This window comes from Lepidochelys kempii, chromosome 26, assembly GCF_965140265.1.
Source record: "Lepidochelys kempii isolate rLepKem1 chromosome 26, rLepKem1.hap2, whole genome shotgun sequence".
Classification (NCBI taxonomy): Eukaryota; Metazoa; Chordata; order Testudines; family Cheloniidae; genus Lepidochelys; species Lepidochelys kempii.
This window is the reverse complement of record NC_133281.1, coordinates 461,734-479,897: the sequence shown is the minus strand read 5'-3', so window position 1 is coordinate 479,897 and position 18,164 is coordinate 461,734. Positions and strand designations below refer to the sequence as shown.

At 50.9% G+C, this 18,164-nt stretch overlaps 1 protein-coding gene across 8 annotated transcripts in view; it reads right to left on the bottom strand.

Annotated features, from left to right (window-relative positions):
- The window catches only part of ANK1 (ankyrin 1), a 115,877-nt gene extending 98,347 nt beyond the window's left edge, over positions 1 to 17,530 (bottom strand). For 3 of the 8 annotated variants that reach the window (XM_073325369.1, XM_073325371.1, XM_073325375.1), the window contains exon 1: positions 17,301 to 17,502. In XM_073325369.1, the coding sequence (XP_073181470.1) occupies positions 17,301 to 17,426 (126 nt within the window). In that variant the 5' untranslated portion in view covers positions 17,427 to 17,502. Of the gene's footprint in view, positions 1 to 17,300 lie in introns of all 8 variants that reach the window. The other 5 variants (XM_073325379.1, XM_073325377.1, XM_073325378.1 and 2 more) reach the window with 5 other exon arrangements.
- Between the last annotated feature and the right edge of the window lie 634 nt (positions 17,531 to 18,164).

The following is an 18,164-nucleotide window of genomic DNA, read 5'->3' as shown; positions in this document are numbered from 1 at the left end:
GGCAGAATGAGTTCCTCACTCTGCCCCCTGTGCTGCTGACATAAGATCCCTTGGCAGGCGCTGGTCGAAAGATGGTGAGAACACCTGCCACCATGCTGCCTTGCTAACAGCACTGGCTGGGGGGAATCCTTGTTCATTCCATGTTCCAGCAATGAAAAAAAAGCAGGTAACCATATTAAAGTCAAACATCTTGGCAATAAGGAGGGTTGCTCCCTTGCTTACATGCCTTTGAAACTGCCCTTCCCTATCAAATCACCGCTGTCTTGAAGGCACGGGTTGGTACATTTGAGAAGCATACTCTGGCTGTTCATGGGGATAAGTCCCAGGTGAATCTGGGTACCAGTGCCCGGCAGGCATTTTACACCTTCCCGCATCCTGTGATACTGCAGCTGCTCCTACTGCAATCTCAGTGCTGCAGAAGTCTGAAAGTGGTGGCAACAACCTGTATGTTCCACCAGCACACACAGAAAACAGCTCCGTCTGTTGACCACTGTGTTGTTGCTTTATGGGAATGTTGTGTTATGTGCCAGCCTGGAGAGGAGTCCAGTCAGCTTGTGGAGAAAGCAGCCACGCCAGGCATCAGTGAGAAGTTATGGCTTGAACCAGCAAGCCAGTGTCACCGCTGGCAGGACTGAGCCTATTAGGAAGAATCTGAAAGACTTGCTTAGGGGATTACGGACCATGGGCCAAATCCAGCCCTGATACAGGCAGCACAACTCCTACTTATTCTCTTGGGCCACTTACTCCAGAGCTGCATTAAGCCCCACGTCAAAGAAGCTAACACAGAGACAACTCAGTACCGAAGGCTGGGAAGCAGAGCACAGTCCTAGCCAATATCTCTACTGGATCTAAGCAAAGGCCTGCTTCCATTGGGTATTTGTGCTACCCCTCATCAGCTACACAGGATGCCCTTCCAGCATCAGCAGCACGGAAAGGCAGGAGCTCAGACTAGTGCTTGCTGCAGCTCCTGTTCCGCCAGGATGCCCTCTAGGGAACCAGGAGAGTTCCCAGTCTCTGTGGCCAGTGAAGCATCTGGCCTACATGTGGCAATTAGTGCCAGTGGTTTGTGTGCTGGTGCCGTGGTCACTGGCACGAGGCAGGAGAGGGGATTCTTGTCTGTGCTACAGCCTACATGGAGCCCCTCTTCCTTGTGGTCTGGCAGGTTGGGCACTGACGCCGCGGTTCACTGACTTATTTCTCTTTAACACATTCCCATCTGTAAGAACTTGCACCATGACTTTAACAGGCTTCATAGCCATCTAAACTCTGCAGCCCACCCATGCAGCCCCAAACTTACCTATCCACTATAGAAAACGTTCCTCTAATCCATTTCCCTGCGAGGGAAAGCCTCGGAAGATGAGCCTTGCAAAAGGGACTGATGGTCAGAAAGCCTAGCTCTGTCACAGCATGGGAGCTTTCTCTAGAGTGGCACCCTGCCATTGGTCCCACCCAGTTAAACTGGAATACTTTGCCTTACCATGAGGTTAATCAGGCAGAGACAAGAATGAGCAGAATGGGAGAAACTGAATGACAGAGTTCTGCAAGCTCAGCTAAGGATACTGTTCAAGTTTTGCACCCCAACTAAACCCATGGAACTCACTGCAGAAGGATATTACTGAGGCAAATAGTACAGCATGAACCTAGAAAGGGCTTAGATGTGTATAAGCACAAGACTCTGCAGTGCCCTTAGCCTGAATACAACCAGAGCTCTCAGTCAGCAGGCTGCAGGCACCACTGATCCCCAGCAAGGCTGAGAAAGGACACTCCCCATACACAGATAAATAGATGGGTTATAGGGTTTCCCTGCTCTCTTCTGAAGCACCTCACAAAAACTACTGATAGAAGCATGACATAGCCCAAGCTGGCCCATTAGTCTGCCCCATCATTGTGATCCCCATGTCAGATCTGCAAGAGGAAGCGCATCTCAGTTGTAGGAATTTGCCTCTTGTTGGAACCTGTTCTCACTGTCTTAGTCTGGTAGCAAGTTGTGTTTCTAAACATCATTTCCCCCAACCAGTTTAGTCTTTCTCAGGTGTCCAAAAGGCTAGTCATTTCCGAGACTTTGGAACTTGAGTAATTCAGAAACAGCTTCATTTTACACGCTGTTGTAAAGGACAACAGGACCAAATGGGAACTAGCGCATGTTCAGGGCTCTGCATTTTAAATGTCTGTGTGATGCTGGCAGAGCAGGGGCCAGCTCCTGACAAGGTCCCTAGGCCTTACTTAACACTGTCACATGCATAGCTGGAAGCCAGTGTGACTCACGTGTGTGTTAGTATTGTTAAAATAGTCAGAGTTAGAGAGATGTGTTCAGTGTTTGGCCTTTAGGAAATCTTTGTGAGTTGCTGCAGGCATCAATACACTTATAATCTCTGTGCCCCATGTGATAAGGTAATGTTTAAGTGTTTGCAATGAAACTCTCTCCCCACAGTCAGGAGAGAAGCATTGCCAAGTGTGGAATCCTAGTTTACCACAAGAGGTGCCATTTCCTGCCCAACAAAAGAAGGCCTATAGACTCCAGACAAACCATTGTGGAACATAAGTGGACAGAAGACTTTGTTGATTGTTTTCCCCACACCCCTGAAGAGGGGATGTGCACAAATGCTCGTCCCTTCATAGCTTGAACTCTGGGGGAAGGGAATAAAAATTCCTGTCAAGAAGAAATTGTCATCACTATGCTGCTTGGAATTTGAAGAGGGAAATATTTCTAAGCATAAGCAAGGGATCTCCAGCTGCTTAGCTTAGGGACATATACAGCTTGGACATATATAGCTAAGGACATATACAGCTTGCTCATTACAGCAGCTTCAGTTGTCATTTAGAACCTTAGACTGTTACTCACTGGTGTGTGTATGTTTACCTGCTTTAACCTTAAAAATAACTCGTTTCCTTTTCTTAGTTAGTGAATCTTTAGTTAGTTTATTACAGGATTGGCTACAAACACTGTCTTTGGTGTGTGATCTGAAGTGCAACTGACCTGGGGTAAGTGACTAGTCCTTTGGACTGGGAGTTACCCGAACAGCACTGTGATTTTTGGTGTAAGTGACCATCTGTCACAAAGGCAAGCTCACCCTGGTGGAAAGACAGACTGGCGTGCCCAAGAGGCCTGTCTGTAACGCCATGTTAAGGCTGTTTTCTAGTGCTTGAGGAGTTCATGCTTGACACTTGGCTGGTGAAATCTAATTAAAGAACAACAGCCAGTTAGGAGTTTGTGCCCTGGTTTGTAACAGTCTGTCCTGAGATTGGCACCCATGTGCGTGAAGCATTCCAGACAGCCTGGCAAGCTGAGTCAGTCAAGTTTTATATTTGGCTACAGAAGCCCCCCAATAACGTATTTCTATGCAAACACCAATATTGCCACGAGAACAGGCCATGCTGCAGAGCAATAGGCTGCCTGTTCCAGTAGCATGGCCAAGGGTTAGCTCGGAAAGCGATAACACAGTCATTCCAAGAGTGCCTCGCTAGGGCTTTACCTGACCGTTCAGAAGGAGCCAGCATCATCTCGCAGGTGAATAAAACACTTTAAAAACTGTCCAGCGCCCACTGCGTTAGCACAATGGACTCCAAGGGCTCCATCCTACCAGGCAAATAACAAGACTCAGAGCCACACACTAGCAAGGGGAGGACCCAGTAAGCCTCATGAACCACCAATCCTCCTTCCCCCTTCTTCCCCCTCCCAGCACAGCACCCTGGCTCAAGGCCATCACTGGACAGACTGCAGCACTTCCGAAGAAGGACGGCTTGCTGCAGGCTGTTTGTTTTAAATGGCAATGCATGTGGGCTCAGACTATTATCCTCAATTATTATCCTCAATCAGCAGAACCCTCCAGGTCCGCCTCTTCTAGGCCAAGATGTCAGGAGACCTTGTGTGGTGACAGGAGGTGTCAGCCAGCTAGGGAGAACCACAGGGCCTGTGTGTCTACACAGCTTCCCTGAAATGAGAATGAAGAGGGGACCCCACCCTAGTGAATCACCCACATAGCTGGCCATGCCTGGGGCCACATCCCATGGAAGAACACACTGAATCCAGGCATCTGTTCGGCTGGGCTGAAGCCCTCAAATACCATGGAACTCCCAAATACTATGGGATAAATGTGGTATAAGAACCTAGAGATACTAATCACAAACCTCTCTGATGTCCAGAGCCTTTAGTGACACATGTGCATGGCAGAGGGAAGCTGTGCTGCCTCCCAGCATGTACGTCACACAAAGTTCTTAGGGAAGGACAATATATTTTCTTTATAGATCTCCACCATGTCCTTAGCTCACCCCACCATGCCTGCCGACAGATTTGCACTGGGATTTATCCTATTCTTCATTGCTTGTTCTAATCTGCAGGTGCTGAGAAAGATGCAGTGTGCTCCTACGCAGACGTGGCTGCATGAAAGAAATAAAATGATCCCTGGATACACAAATTATCTGAAAAACACTTCAGGGTCCCATTCTTCTGGATGAGAGGCACTGAACAGATGCAAGATTATAATAGTACTAAGAAATATTGTAGGAACCACAGAGCAGTGGGCAACCTAACACAGCCCATACAGCAATACGCAAACACAGGAGGTTTCAGCCTTCTGCACTCTGCATTTCCTGGCTAGCATGTGCGTGCAACCCCTCCCCCAGGTCCTGTGCAAGGCCTGTCACCACACTGCAGCAAAGGACAGTAACCTGCATGCCCACTCACTGCCTTGCTGCAGTACCTTTCTGCTGAAACAGAAGCCTTTTCAATGACCCGGACACACGATCACTCTCTCTCCCCCCCATCTCTCTGTATAAATATAGAAACCTTGGCTGTTGTCTAAAGGCTCCCCTGCTGCTATGTTCTTTCCCTCCACCTCCCCAGACTCTTTGCTCAATACCTGGTGTTTTGGTTCTACTGTCGATTGTGTTTCACTAACAATCCCAGGAACTGGACTGTTTGGAAACCCCAGATTTAATAGGCAGTTCCCCTATTCTCCCAGTCTCTGCACAGGCAGAGACAATGAGATTTATAGGTCTTGTGGGCATATTTCTGCCACTCAGCAAAATCCACCAGCATCCTGGCCCCTGAATGGAAAGGGACTTAGAATTCTGCTGCTCCCAGCTGCATTATGTCTGAAAATGCTATGTGGCTTAGCGTCGGAAAGGGAGCGCGAATCTGCACAATGTTCTGGAGCTTTGTGCAGTCCCATTATACTGAGGTGTTTGTCAGCCCCCAGGATGCCGTGAGCTCCATGGCGAGAATTGAAGTGCTGCAGCTCTGTGCCCACATGAGCTTCTCACATCAATGATCTTACCCAGGGCAGGACGTTATCAGGGTCTTGTCAAGAGCTGCAGGCAAGGGCTGCTGCCTAGATGGAAGTGGGGCAGCGAGCCCAGAAGCCTGTCTAATAACTGACCCATTCCTGCACCAAGCTCCCTGTGGGGCTCCAGGCTGGCAGAGCGGGTCGGTTTCTGAAGAACCTTGACATACTTAGGCAATTAAACCAAAGTAGCATAATTCAAACAAAACTTCTAATTTTAGCATTCTGTAAATGCTTCCTCTGAGCTGTACTCTGGCTGCCATGCCTCTGCAGCAGCAGCCGTGACCTGCAGGCAGCTTTCTACAGCAAACACAGATCCCTGCACATGCACACATGGGTCCTTCAGAGCACAGCATGTCCCTTTGTCCCCCTTGCAGCATGAGACACCAGGGTCTGTGGGTAGGGCTGGGCTGGTATCCTAGCCCTGCTGATTGGAGTGCAGGATAAGGGCAAGCACCTGGCTGGGATGGGTGCGGCCCATGGACCGGGAATTACTCCGCAATCAGATTCCTGAACTCTGCAAGGTTTTAGACATTTTCCCCCTCGCTGTCCAATCCCCTCATCTCCGGCAGGCTCACCAGGCGCATACTGGAGCCCATTATTACCTGAATAATTTAACAGCCTGCATAGCAGCAATGCAGATTGGCATCACTACCCCTCCTTGGGCCCCCTCCTCCCAAACACTGGCTAAGTCCCACAGGGTGGGGGTCAGGTGTGAGCCAACATCCCTCCCAGTCAGACACCTATTTTCTGCTCAGGTTTTACCTACTAGCTGGTTCCTCTCTCTCCTCCAGCCCCCCATGCAATCCTGTGCACTCTGGCTCACTTCCGACTGGAAATGTCAGGAAAGGACAACGGAGCAGGCTCCTAGTCCTTTCATAGAATCCTAGAATATCAGGGTTGGAAGGGACCTCAGGAGGTCATCTAGTCCAACCCCCTGCTCAAAGCAGTCCTTTACTGCTCTCAAATGCTTGGCGAGTGAAGCACGGGACAAGCTGCTCTCCACTTAGAACAGACCTCAGAATTTGCAGACAACTGGTTACAAGGAAAGAGACTGCGCTCCTAAGTAAAACACAGCCATTACACATGTAGTTTGCATTGTGAGAGCGGTGATGGCTCTAACGGGCACTTCCCAGGCACCACCCACGCTGTGAAGAGCAGGGCAAGGATGGAGGAGAAAGCAGGCAAACAGCAGTGAGGTTTTGTTACTACATAATTGTCCAGAAGCTGTGTTAATCTTCTGAACAAACGGAGTCTCTGAAAGAGGCCAGTGTCCCATGCACAACGCAATACTCACAGCACCAAGCATGGGTCCTGAATACCTACGAGCCTCCTTAACCAAAACGGCTGCCGAGGAGGACCGAGCATGGTCTAGTTTCTACACTGCTCTCCCATCCTGCACACACTGATGCCATCCCGTTCTTGGCCATCCATCCCCCACCCCCCATACTTAATGCAGTCACTGGATATAATACAGACCTTGGGAGCCCAGATGCTTCCATTATAACCAGCATTGCAGCCTAATGAAATGGCCAGAGGGTGACTGTGAACAGCAGTGTGTGAAATCAGAAAAACAGTTTAGTTGAGGGTGAGTTTGAATGAGTCTCCTCCTGCAAGTCCTGCATCTCAGAGACAGAGCTGGAGACCAGCTGGCTTGGGGGGGCAGGGACCCTTTATAGGCCCCAGCCTGCAGTGGAAGGTAATAAAACTGAGCACCGGTGCTAGCTTTACTCCTGACAGCGTCTTCATTTGTACAGGACTCGGCAGATAAACTGCATCACAGCAAGTCCTCATTCCCCACAGAACACAGAGCCCCTTCACTCCCCAGCCCAGCCTGAAACGCAGACTGCATATTTATTGAGCCTCCCCAGTCAGAGGGGCTGACCCTTCCTGCTGTGCACCAGCCTGTGTCATCCTCAGGAATCCCGATGGGACTCGCTTCACCCAGAAGTGTGAGAGAGCAGCCTGGAGTGTTACCATCACCTTGCATTACTCCTTTGCATGCCTGTCCATCTGAGAAAAGGGCTTGCTTCTCCCCGCAACCCCTCCACCTCTGCATAGCAGCAAGCTCATCCCGCTGCAGCACACACACACACGCACTACGGCTCGCCTCCCCTCACCCCGTTCACCAACACTCCGTGGCTGAAGCCACGGTCAGTCACCTGCAGCCCAGCGCTCACTCCTCCAGGGACTGCGTGATGCTAGCAGCAGTTGCACTGCTTGGTGCTGGTGCTCACACCTAGGTTAGCCAGAAATTATTAAGGATTTCTTAACACAGCCCCTTAGTTTGCAAAGTCCTTTTGAGAATCCAGCTAATGCCTGGGCTCTATCCAAGCTTACACATGACCTTATTCCGCACACAGTCTGAGCAGGATCTGGTCTGGCAGGTTTTGGACTCTGTGCTAGTGAGTGCCACATCTCCCCCAACCCCACCTCTCCACAGGAGCATCGTGGCAGACACCTCATCCTGCCCTCAGAGGTTACCAGGCGCCTCTGTGATACAGAGCTTGCCACATCCCCAACACTCATCACGTCGCACTCACACAGAGCTCAAACCGGGAGCCTTTCTGGGAATGCACCGAGCCCAGAGCACCCAGCTCAATCCCCTCCTCGCATCACACTAGCAGGTGCCCATCACAGAACTATCCCTTTTTCAAGCCACGCCCTGAGCCTGGCCTGTGCCCAGCACCTCCCAGGCCCATGCCGTGCTCTCACTGGGGCTGTCTCAAGAAGCAGCCCCCAGCCCTGCCCTTCCTGGGGCAGCCAGCTGGTCCCATTCCCCTTCCTGCTTGCTTTCAGCAGCCAGGCTGCTCTTAAGTGCATGCCAGGAAGGCCTCAACCTCAGCTGCAGGCACATGCTGCTCCCTGTGCCAAAGGAGGCAGCCAAACCCAACAGCCAAGGTAGAGAGAACCAGCAAATGGAAGGCGAAGTGCTGGGCCTTGGTGCAGGCAGGGGTCTCTTTCCAGCAGCCCTGGACCCACTATCCTCTCCAGCACCTTATCTTCCTGGGTGCTTGCTAGTTTCTAATTCCTAAGGAGACAAGGACCATAGCCCTTATTCTTGTATGTGCTGCCAGCAGAACAATCAAGGGAGCTGTGCTGCTCCCCAAGTGGGACTCACTTTCCTCCAGCGATGGAGGCAGAAGCTGCTTAATTCACCAGGTAACCAAGAGCAGACCTTCCACTGGGTCTTTGTCTGGAGCATCTGCAGCTGAGCAACCACACAGTAGTGAGTGAATGCCATCGGTGCCCCAGAGTGGCTGAATACTAAGCCGCATCCGCTCCCTCCTCACGCTGCTGCTTATCTCACTTGGCTCCTGCTCGCCTAGGCTTGGATCACGGCATGTGCCTTGCTTTGCCCCCCAGCACTGTAGTTTAAACCCTTTAAAAGGAAATGCTACTTAAAACAAACCCACGACTCTTGCAGTTACCTGCCAGGACTGGAACATTCACCCTGCTGCAGGCGACTGGCCTCACTAGAACCTGCAGCACAAAGACACCTTGACCTGTTTGGGACACATCGCGCCACGGCACTGCACAGGAAGAGCAAAGTCTAGTGCCTCCTGGGCATCAGCTGCTCCCAGGCGGAGAAATACAGAGCCCTGAGCACAGGTCTTGGCAGGAAAAAGCCTTTTCACAGCAACTGTCAGAGAAGGAAGGCTGAAGCAAAAAGTAAATATCCAGCCAGTCGGTTACTTCCACCATCCACAAAGCCAGGTTAGGGAACAATGGCTCCTTCATTCACTGGCTGCCACAGGGCTTCTTGCACTGTCCTTTAATGCCTCCACTACGGACAAGAGTGAGGAAACTGGGAAGACGGGCCGCTGTTTGGATCCAGCCTGGCAGCTCCTGTTCATTTCAGAAACACACGGCCCTCGTCAAACCTCCAACCCCGGCAGCAGCCAGAGACTGGCCCCAGGTGATGCTCAGTCCACTCAGGCTTGCAGAGCCTGGGGCAGGTTGTCCTTCCTGGTTTCCCGCTCAGAGTCAGGCTGATTGTTCTCCTATGGGGCCAGGCATGGTGGAGTTTGACTGGCAGCTGGACAGAGGGGAAGGGCAGGGAGGGAGGAAACAGGAGAAAGTGTAAGAAGTTCAGTTCTTTGGACTATTCGCTGTGCATGTCGGTCTTGTCTACCTGCAAGTGGCGGGGCACATCCTGTCCTCTGTGCTGGTACAGCACCTAGCACATGGGGGCTTGCAATACAACAAATGACAACAATACCACTACACTCCAGTCTGCCCTCCTGAGTGCCTTCTGCTTCGGGTGGGGCATTTCGCAGAGAACGGAAAATCTCTCCTACCTCTCCAGTGCATAAGCAGAGGTAAAAGCCAGAATTGGCATCTGTCCTCACAGCCGCCACCCAGCTGCAGTTCACAAGAGCCCTTGTGCATGGAGGGAGCATTGTGGTTTTGCAGAGCCAGGCACAGGGACTCCAGGGCTGGGACCCAGTCTGAGCCCCGGCTCTGCACTGCGGGGAGTGCTCCTGAATAGTACGTTTGTTGTGTGGTGGCGGTGGGGGTTGCTGGCAGGAACCCCAGTGCCCTGGCACCCGCACTGCTACATTATCAGATCAGAGAGGCCTCTCCTGACCTCACCTGCCTCACCATCTGCAGCATTTGATGGTGTCCCATTGGTGCCAGCCCAGAGCTAGTGCAGGAAGGAGTTTAGCCGATGGGAGATCTGAAGATCTCAGCCATGGCCCCCATGGCAGGAGCAGAGGAGAAGGAAGCAAAGCAGCTGCACTCTCTGAAACACACCAGGGAATGCAGCCCCGCTAACCATCACAGCCCCACACATGGCATCAGCACCAGGTGCTTGCGAATAAGATCTCCTCCATGGCAGGATCCGCTGCCACTGGGCGCAAGAACCCAGCCCAGGGGCTGTCTTCACTAGGCCCAACATCCACTGAGGGACACGTAAACTGTCGAAGGCCCAGCCGCACTCTGGGACAGCAGGGTGTGTTCTGAGCAGGCTGCAGCCCCAACTCAGTCATTCCCTCTGGCTTCAGCCACTGCAGCTGCTTCCTCCACATCCTTCTCTGCCCCAGCACACGCTGACTGCCCTGGGAGATGTCAATCCAGGCACACACAGGAACAGGTTCAATGTCATTTTATTGGCAGAGCTCCAGCTACCAGCTTCACGCTCCAGCAACTCGTGCACTCACCAAGTGATCCTGTCGGGGTGTCTGGCTTCTCCTGTTACAGCTATAGGATGGCCAGAAAGGACAACCCCGCCCACCCATGCAGCTTCTTACATATGCAAAGAATGAGCACCTCTCTGCCTCCCCCTTGGCCTCACAGCTCTCAACTACTGCCTGCACCCCTGGCGTCACCTCAACTTACCTCTCACACCTCAGACTGGAGTCTTCACTCACCGTTTGACCTCAGGAGGCTTTAACAGAGGTACTACACATGAGGAAAACCATCAGCCCAGTCTCTCTCCCCTCTGCCCCTTTCACGTCATTTGTCGAAGATGGGGCTCTGTTGCTTCCTAGAGTCTCATCCTTGGTTATGGAAGAGGCTTCTCCTGCCACATGGAACAGATTATCTCTATCTCTGCGATTTCAGATCCCAGCTGACAATCTCTGATCCCCCTTATCTGCTGCGTCCCTCTTTGTTTCTCCTGCTGCGATTTCTTCCAGGTTGTAACTGCATCAGCCACCTCTTGAAAGCATTTATTGCTGCAGCCTGCACGAAGGACATGACACAGAATATGGGGGCCAGCATAGCATGTGCTTAGAATGCGGCCGCAGGCCCCCAAGCTGCACTGCTTGTATCCTGGAAGCAGAAAAGTAGGAGCGTGGGTTCCGCAGATTTTTGTGCAGTGAGCTTCTTTTGAGGCTTTATTAGTAATACCTTGACCTTTGCATGGAGAGCCGCACGGAGACCCAGTTGGGCTGGGGGCTGTACAAATCCATGGGCACTGAAGAATTTACCATCTAAGTAGATAAGACAAAGAGCAGGAGGAGAAAAAGAGGCAGAGAGGAGAAGTGACTGGCTCAAGGTCACACAGCAGGTTAGTGGCCAATGTAGGAACAGAACCCAGGGCAATGTCCTATCCACTGGCCCATACTGCTTCCCTTTATGTTCTAAGGGTGGTGTATGTCTCTCCCTTTGCCAGCGATTCCTGGGAATTGCCCATTTCAAAACAGGTGGAAGAGTCTCAGATACCAAGGAGGAATTGTTTGTGTTAACTATCAACTCCTCGCTAACTGGGGGCAAACTTGAAAGCAAACGGGAGAGACAGGGCTTAGGGAATTGCAGGTACAGGATCTTAAATAGAAACTAGGCCAAGCGGGGCAAAATGCAGCCAGATGTTACTGAAGTTCCACAGACTTCAAGAGAGCTGTGAGTGCTCAGCACCTCTAAAAAGCGGTCCACTTAGTTAGGGGCCTAGTTTTAGGCACCCACATTTTTAATGACATGTTTCAGAGTAACAGCCGTGTTAGTCTGTATTCGCAAAAAGAAAAGGAGTACTTGTGGCACCTTAGAGACTAACCAATTTATTTGAGCATAAGCTTTCGTGAGCTACAGCTCACTTCACTGTAGCTCATGACTGCGAATACAGACTAACACGGCTGTTACTCTGAAACTTGCTCAGGAGAATATTTTATGCCTGGTACCAGAGTGTATGCAGGATACTGGCCAGTAATGGCTAACCTAATCTTTGTTTCCCACTTTAAGAAAAAAAATTGAGTCAGTTCCACATTCAGAGAGATTTCAGAATCCCGTCGGCACCCTCTGCTTGACCTTAGTAACCTAGTTGAACACTTACTGTTACTTGACTGGTAACGAAAGGCTCATGTGGGTGACCTGGGAGTCAAAGGGGATCGCTCTTAAATATTGTGATTAAAACAATAATATTTTCTTTGATCTTGTACATTTTATGTCGACACTTCAAACAGAATTTTTGTCTCTGAGGATGTCATTTCTTTTTCTAGCTATATTTTCTGTGGTTACTGAGCAGAAAGTCATCTTTGAAACATGTTTGCAGCACTAAATTCTCTGTAGACTTTATTTTAACATAGTAAGGGGAATAGATGTGATAACATGTTAACTTCAACCAAACAAAAATTCACTCTGAACATACTGGGTGAATGAAGAAGGTCTTTTACGGTCACCTCCCAACAGCTAATAATGGAGATCATTTAAATATTGATAAAGATTCTCTGGGAAATTCTGTTATTCCTGATTTCTCTTAGTACAGGGGTTTTCTGCATGTTATTGGCACTGCTGCCCTTACTTTGAAGGTCTATGATTATTATTTATTTTAGATCACTCAGAAGGGCACCAGGTGCTTCACGGAAACTGCATCAAAGGCAGGTTCCTGCCCCAAGGAGCTTACAGGCCCAGCAGCACAATTACTCTCCGTCTTCAGACAAAGCCGCTTCTTTTTGCTCTTTGGATTGAGCCCTCGGCTCCCTCCCCACAGCAATATGGGACTCTGGTGTCAGCAGCATCCGGAACTTTTAACGGGGGAGAACAATTTGTTAAAAATATAAATGGAATATTTTAAAAACGAGTCTCAGTTCAAGAAACCCAGAACCATTTATCCATCAGCATGAGGTGCAGGCGTGGCTGGCCCTCTGTCTCCCTGTCGTGTGTTTGATCGCATCACAGCTCATTCACAGAGACACACATTAGATAAAGGGCTGACATGCACATCTGGGTCCCAATCTGATTGGAAGAGTTAGTGCAGAGTCATATTACATCATTTGTACCTTTTTACGCACCTAGTTTGCTGAGCACCACATCACCTCTGGGGTGCCCTTGAAAAGGGGGCCCGCTCCATTCGTTCTCTTTTTGACATACAGCCACAATAACAAGCCTGCCTGATAACAGTCTGTCGGTACTACGGGTATGGGCTGAACCCACAGATACCAGACTCTGACTCACCAACCATCCCAAAACATTACATTGATTCCACTCTTACAAATGGGTGATTTAAAACAGGCTGCATTTGGGTCATGAGCCATTTCCCATGAGTCACTAGCAGAGGCAGGAGATCTACAAGAGCTATCCCATACTTCTTAAATGCCGTGGTGATTTCATATTTAGAGCTGTTTACCTCTCACGGCATCTCTCCCCGCTGGGCACAGTAAAAATGCAATGAAGGAAAGGGGTCTTTCTATTCACCCCTGTCACGGTCCACGCAGAATCCTTGAAAACACCTGTAGAACCGAGTGAGTAGCTGGGAACACAAATCTGCCTGTTAACCCCTTGCCCCATGGCAATCGCCACCCAAATACAGAGAACGCCCACAGGACCCAGCCACCAGGATCTGACAGACATTTATCTCGATATTCCAGCCCTCCCCATGAGTTTTACAAATACAGAATTGTCGGAAATCTGGATCTGGGGTACGACAGGAGCAGTAGAAAGCTGTCCCAGACAGCCTGATTAATCCGTGCTTGGTGACTTCTCCAATGGAGATTAATTGATTTTATTATTTAATTGGTACCTTCCCTTGCTCACAGTCTCTCTGTGTCACACCTGTCTGTCAGCAAACCCGGCAGAAAAGCCACTGGCACTTTGGCTGGACATCAACATGTCTAGTGGTTCAACACGTCAGCTAAATGTGTGAATGGAACACGCTGCTTGGAAACCCAGCTCCCAGGGCCATACTCAGACTCCCAGGAAGATACCAACCTAAATCCCAAGTCACCAGCTCTGGAATCACCCTCTCAGAGCAGCCCAGCTGTTTAGCAGACAGCTCAGCTAAAACCTCTGCTCAGTGCACAGCTGTGGTCAGGCTGTATATAGAATGGGACAGAAAATAATAGTGAGAATGTTAGAATGCCATTGTATAAATCCCTGGTACACCCTCTGCAGGCATCACGTGCTCAGAAATGGTCACCCTAACTCCAAAAGGATGTGGAGAGAAGGGCGGGGGGGGAGGGAATCCAGGCGGGGTGATAACATTTTTAGAGTTCTGGAGAGACTTCGGTATGAGAAGAAATTGAAAAAATTGGTGGGACTTTTGAGGAGATGAATAAGGGGGTGACACAAGAGAGGTACCCAAAATGATGAATGGGATAGAACAGGTCAGTTGGGCACGCCTATTCACCCTCTCTCATAATACGAAAAGCAAGGAGATAGACAATGAAACTGAGAAGAAACAAACGTACTGAGAAAAGGAAAAGCTTTTTTCAGACAATGCACGATTGACTTGTGGAACTCATTGCCACTGGATATCAGGGAGGCCAAGAACTTAGCAGGATTCAAACAGGATTAGACACTCATATGGCTAATGAAAATATTCACCAATACATCAGAGAAGGTAAAGAAATTCTAAAGGATTTAAAACCCTCCTGGCTCCAGAGCTTAAAGCAACCTCTGACAGGGGCTAGGAAGAAACTTCTTCATGGGACATCTGCACCTTCCTCTGAAGTATCAGATGCTGGCCGCTGTCAGAACAAGATACTGAAATAGACAAACCATTGGTCTGCCCTACTTCGTCAGTTCCTGTGTTTCCAGTTTGCCTCTCAATTACTAATGCTAACATTAATAACCATGTGTGTATCAAGACACTAAGGCACCACTGCTAGGCCCTCTACAAACACAGAACGAGACAGTCCGCACCCCAAAGACAAGTGGATACACAGACGGGTGAGCACAGGGACATCAAGAGACGATACTGGTCAGCATAACCGGCACTGGTCACAGCACATCCAATTGTCAACCGTTTTGTAGGCCTGGCTGCAGAAGTGAGTTTGAAGGATGGCAACGATGTGGCCTTGCAGAGAGATAGGCTGAAATCCAAGACTCCCAGAAAGCCCAGTACAGACTCAAAAGGCAGGAACCTGATACCCAAACAGACACTGCAAAAACCCCAAGCATGAACCAGAAACCCAGAATGACCCCAGGAGCCTCCAGCCCAGCTCCACTGAGCTGTAATCAGACACCCAGACCTGTGTCTTTGTTCACACTGCTGCTACAAGAGGCCCAATCCTGGTGATGGGGCTGATGGATGTTGTAACATCTGTTATATCAGAATCACCTGACTCCAATTCTCATTTGTACCAAGGCCTCTCTCATAGCCCTCTGGCAACGTAAACTGCACTGCCGCCTGTCTATGCACCAAGCAGTTACCACTTAAGAGGGCACAGTACCAGAGAGACACCCCCCACCGACTACAGGGCCCTTGGGTCTCCAGACTGCAAAGATCACGTCTGCTATAAAAGCCTCCATTGACCTCCTAAAAGCTAAGTGCTCCCAGCTGCCCAGGGCTGCCACTCACTGCTTGGCAGATGGACTTGCATTAAGTCCTGCACAGAGAACATCCTTGCACCTGGCCTGGTCTCCAAGGGGACCTAGTGAAGGTAACCAGGGATGCCATTCAGAGGCCTAGCACAGGACTGTAATCACAGATCCACAGGCCAACCTGTTCCCACCCGCCCGACAGGCATGCACGAGAACTACTGCCTACAGAGAGGTGCCTGGAGAGCCCTTTAACTGCCTGGGCAATGCCAGCTGCTGCAGGGAGCCTCTCCCATGATGCTCCAGTACCAGGGCTCTGCTGCTTTCTCCGAGGGGACCCTGCTCGCTGCTTCCCAGGCTGTGCAGGTCTCAAGCAGCCCATTACAAGGCTCTTTTGGAGCCACAGGATCTGACCTGCCCATGGAGCAGAGTTCTCTGCCTACACCTTGCTTGTGTTTATCTAGCGACCTGCTCCAGCTTCTCACCCCACTACCACCACCTCTCCCTGCAGCCGGGGCAGCTTGTGTCTCTCAACAAGAAGGGTGCTTTGCCCTCAGCTGGCACCTGAGGAGCCCCAGGCATTTTACCGACCTGAGCAGCCCCTGCTGAATCCATCCGGCAGGGCCGAGCGACCTGCCCCTTATAATGGGCAACGCACAGGGGAAGCCACAAGTGAGTCAGTGGCAGATGCAGAAGCAGAACCCAGGAGTCCCAATTCCCAGCAGCCTGTGCTAGCCCCTAGGCAACAACATGCTGCTCATACAGAGTGGGATGGAGGCTGCCCAGCTGGAAGGCCTTTGAAGTCAAGCAGCAGCGCAGGGGAGAGCAGGTTAGCCCAGGCTAGCCCAGGCTGCCCCTTTCATCTCAGCAGGAAAACTGTCAGGAACTGCTGCCTTTCTGGGAGCAATTATTGACAAGCTGCTAGCTATGGCTCCTCACAAGGGGGGCACAGGGATGTCTCTGAGCCCTGACCTCATGGCACAGGAACTCTCCCTAGGATTTCCCGCCTCAGTTTACCTCTCTCCTCACTGCTGCTCTCTGCGGTTGTGCAGGGTGGACACCCCAGGGCCCTGCTTTAAAAGCTCTGTGGAGCCCCCAAGGTGTCCCATTTAAATATACTTCCAAGGGGCAGCATAGTGCTCGGGCCACATTCCCTCTCCCACAGGAGGCAGGCAGCAAGCAGATTCAGGCAGGCAACTTTTCAAAGAGAAGCTGTATCCAGGCACATCTCCGGGGCTTCCGGGCATGCCTGGTGGAGGCAAAGCTAGACAGTCTGCACTGATCTATGGCCCCATGCACCCCACTGTGCCTGTGGCCAGCGGATGATGGACTCTTGGGGTGGAATTCCCCCTCCCGCCCCTCGGGTGATGTGAGAAGGAACCCAGTCAGACGTGTCACCATCCCTCCCCATCCTTTTCTCCTCGTTTTAGCCATGGGCCCCCTTTTGTTTCTGTCTGGTTGCAGAGTGCTGGCAGCACCCGGAGAGCGGGGGGAAGGTGGGAGTTGGCAGGTTATACATATAAGGCTTACATTGGGAGGGGGTGCGCGTCTCCAGCCCCCTCTGTTCTGCCAACAGATGGCAGTTTTCAGGTGCCTGCATGAAGCTACAAGCCAGAGTTTCTGCCCTGGAGATCAAATCTGTCACTGGCATATCATGAAAGCCTTGGCTTGGAATGAGACCGAATGTAAATCCCCTGAATTCTCAGGGCAAACAGCAAATACCTGCCCTTGAAAGTTGCTCTGTGTCTTGGCAAACGGCTCCCGCTGCTGACAACACAGGGATCTGTGCAGAGAGCTGCCTACCCCAGCCCCACTCACCTTTTTCTTCCGGTCCCGGGAGCGATTCCTGCGCTTGCGGTTGGATTCTTCCTTCTCCTTTTGCTCCTGCAGAGCCTGAGCCTCGATATCTTTAATCTTCTTCAGCTGCTTGGCTGCCTGAGCCATGGTGGGTCACAGCTGGAATCCTCCCCAGAGTTCACACCAGCCCTTCCTGCCAGACACCCTCCACTCCCGGACAGAGAAAGTCCCTTCACCTGGCTGGAATGCTGATGACCCAGATGAAAACACCAGTAATGACGGGACGATGAAGAGCAGACTGCAAACCTGAAAGGGCAGCTGATGCCTCCAGCTAGTTGCTAGATGAAGTCCAGGGCACCTTTATGAAGCATTAATAATCCTAAATCCAGCTGCTCCAGAGGTTCTGTGCACCATTGCAGCAGAGCCTGACTATCCTGGCACATCATTCAGAGTCCTCCTTGTGGGACAGGAGACCTGGACGGTGGTGCGCTCTCTCCCGCTCACTGTCTCTCCTGCAGCACCAGGGGAGATGCAGGCAGCTGGCTACCGGAAGGAAAATAACTCTCAGCAATTAATGCATGATGACAATAAAAAGGCAGTGAGAAGAGGAGGCTGGTGCGTTTCATCTTGACTCCTCGGCTCCCTGGAGCAGTGCATTGCAAGCACTAACATGCATATAGCCAGTCAATGGCTTTACCACTGCAATGCTGCTGATGCAGGCACATTTTCCCATCTCTCCCATTCTCTCCCTCTAAGTCACTCTGCGTGCAGCAGCAGCATTGCTCACTCTCTAGGTTACATTCTAGCTCTTTTCAAGGAGAGCGACGGGGAAATCACTGCACACGCTCAGGAGACAGGCAGCATCTCTGCTTGGAAAATAGAAGA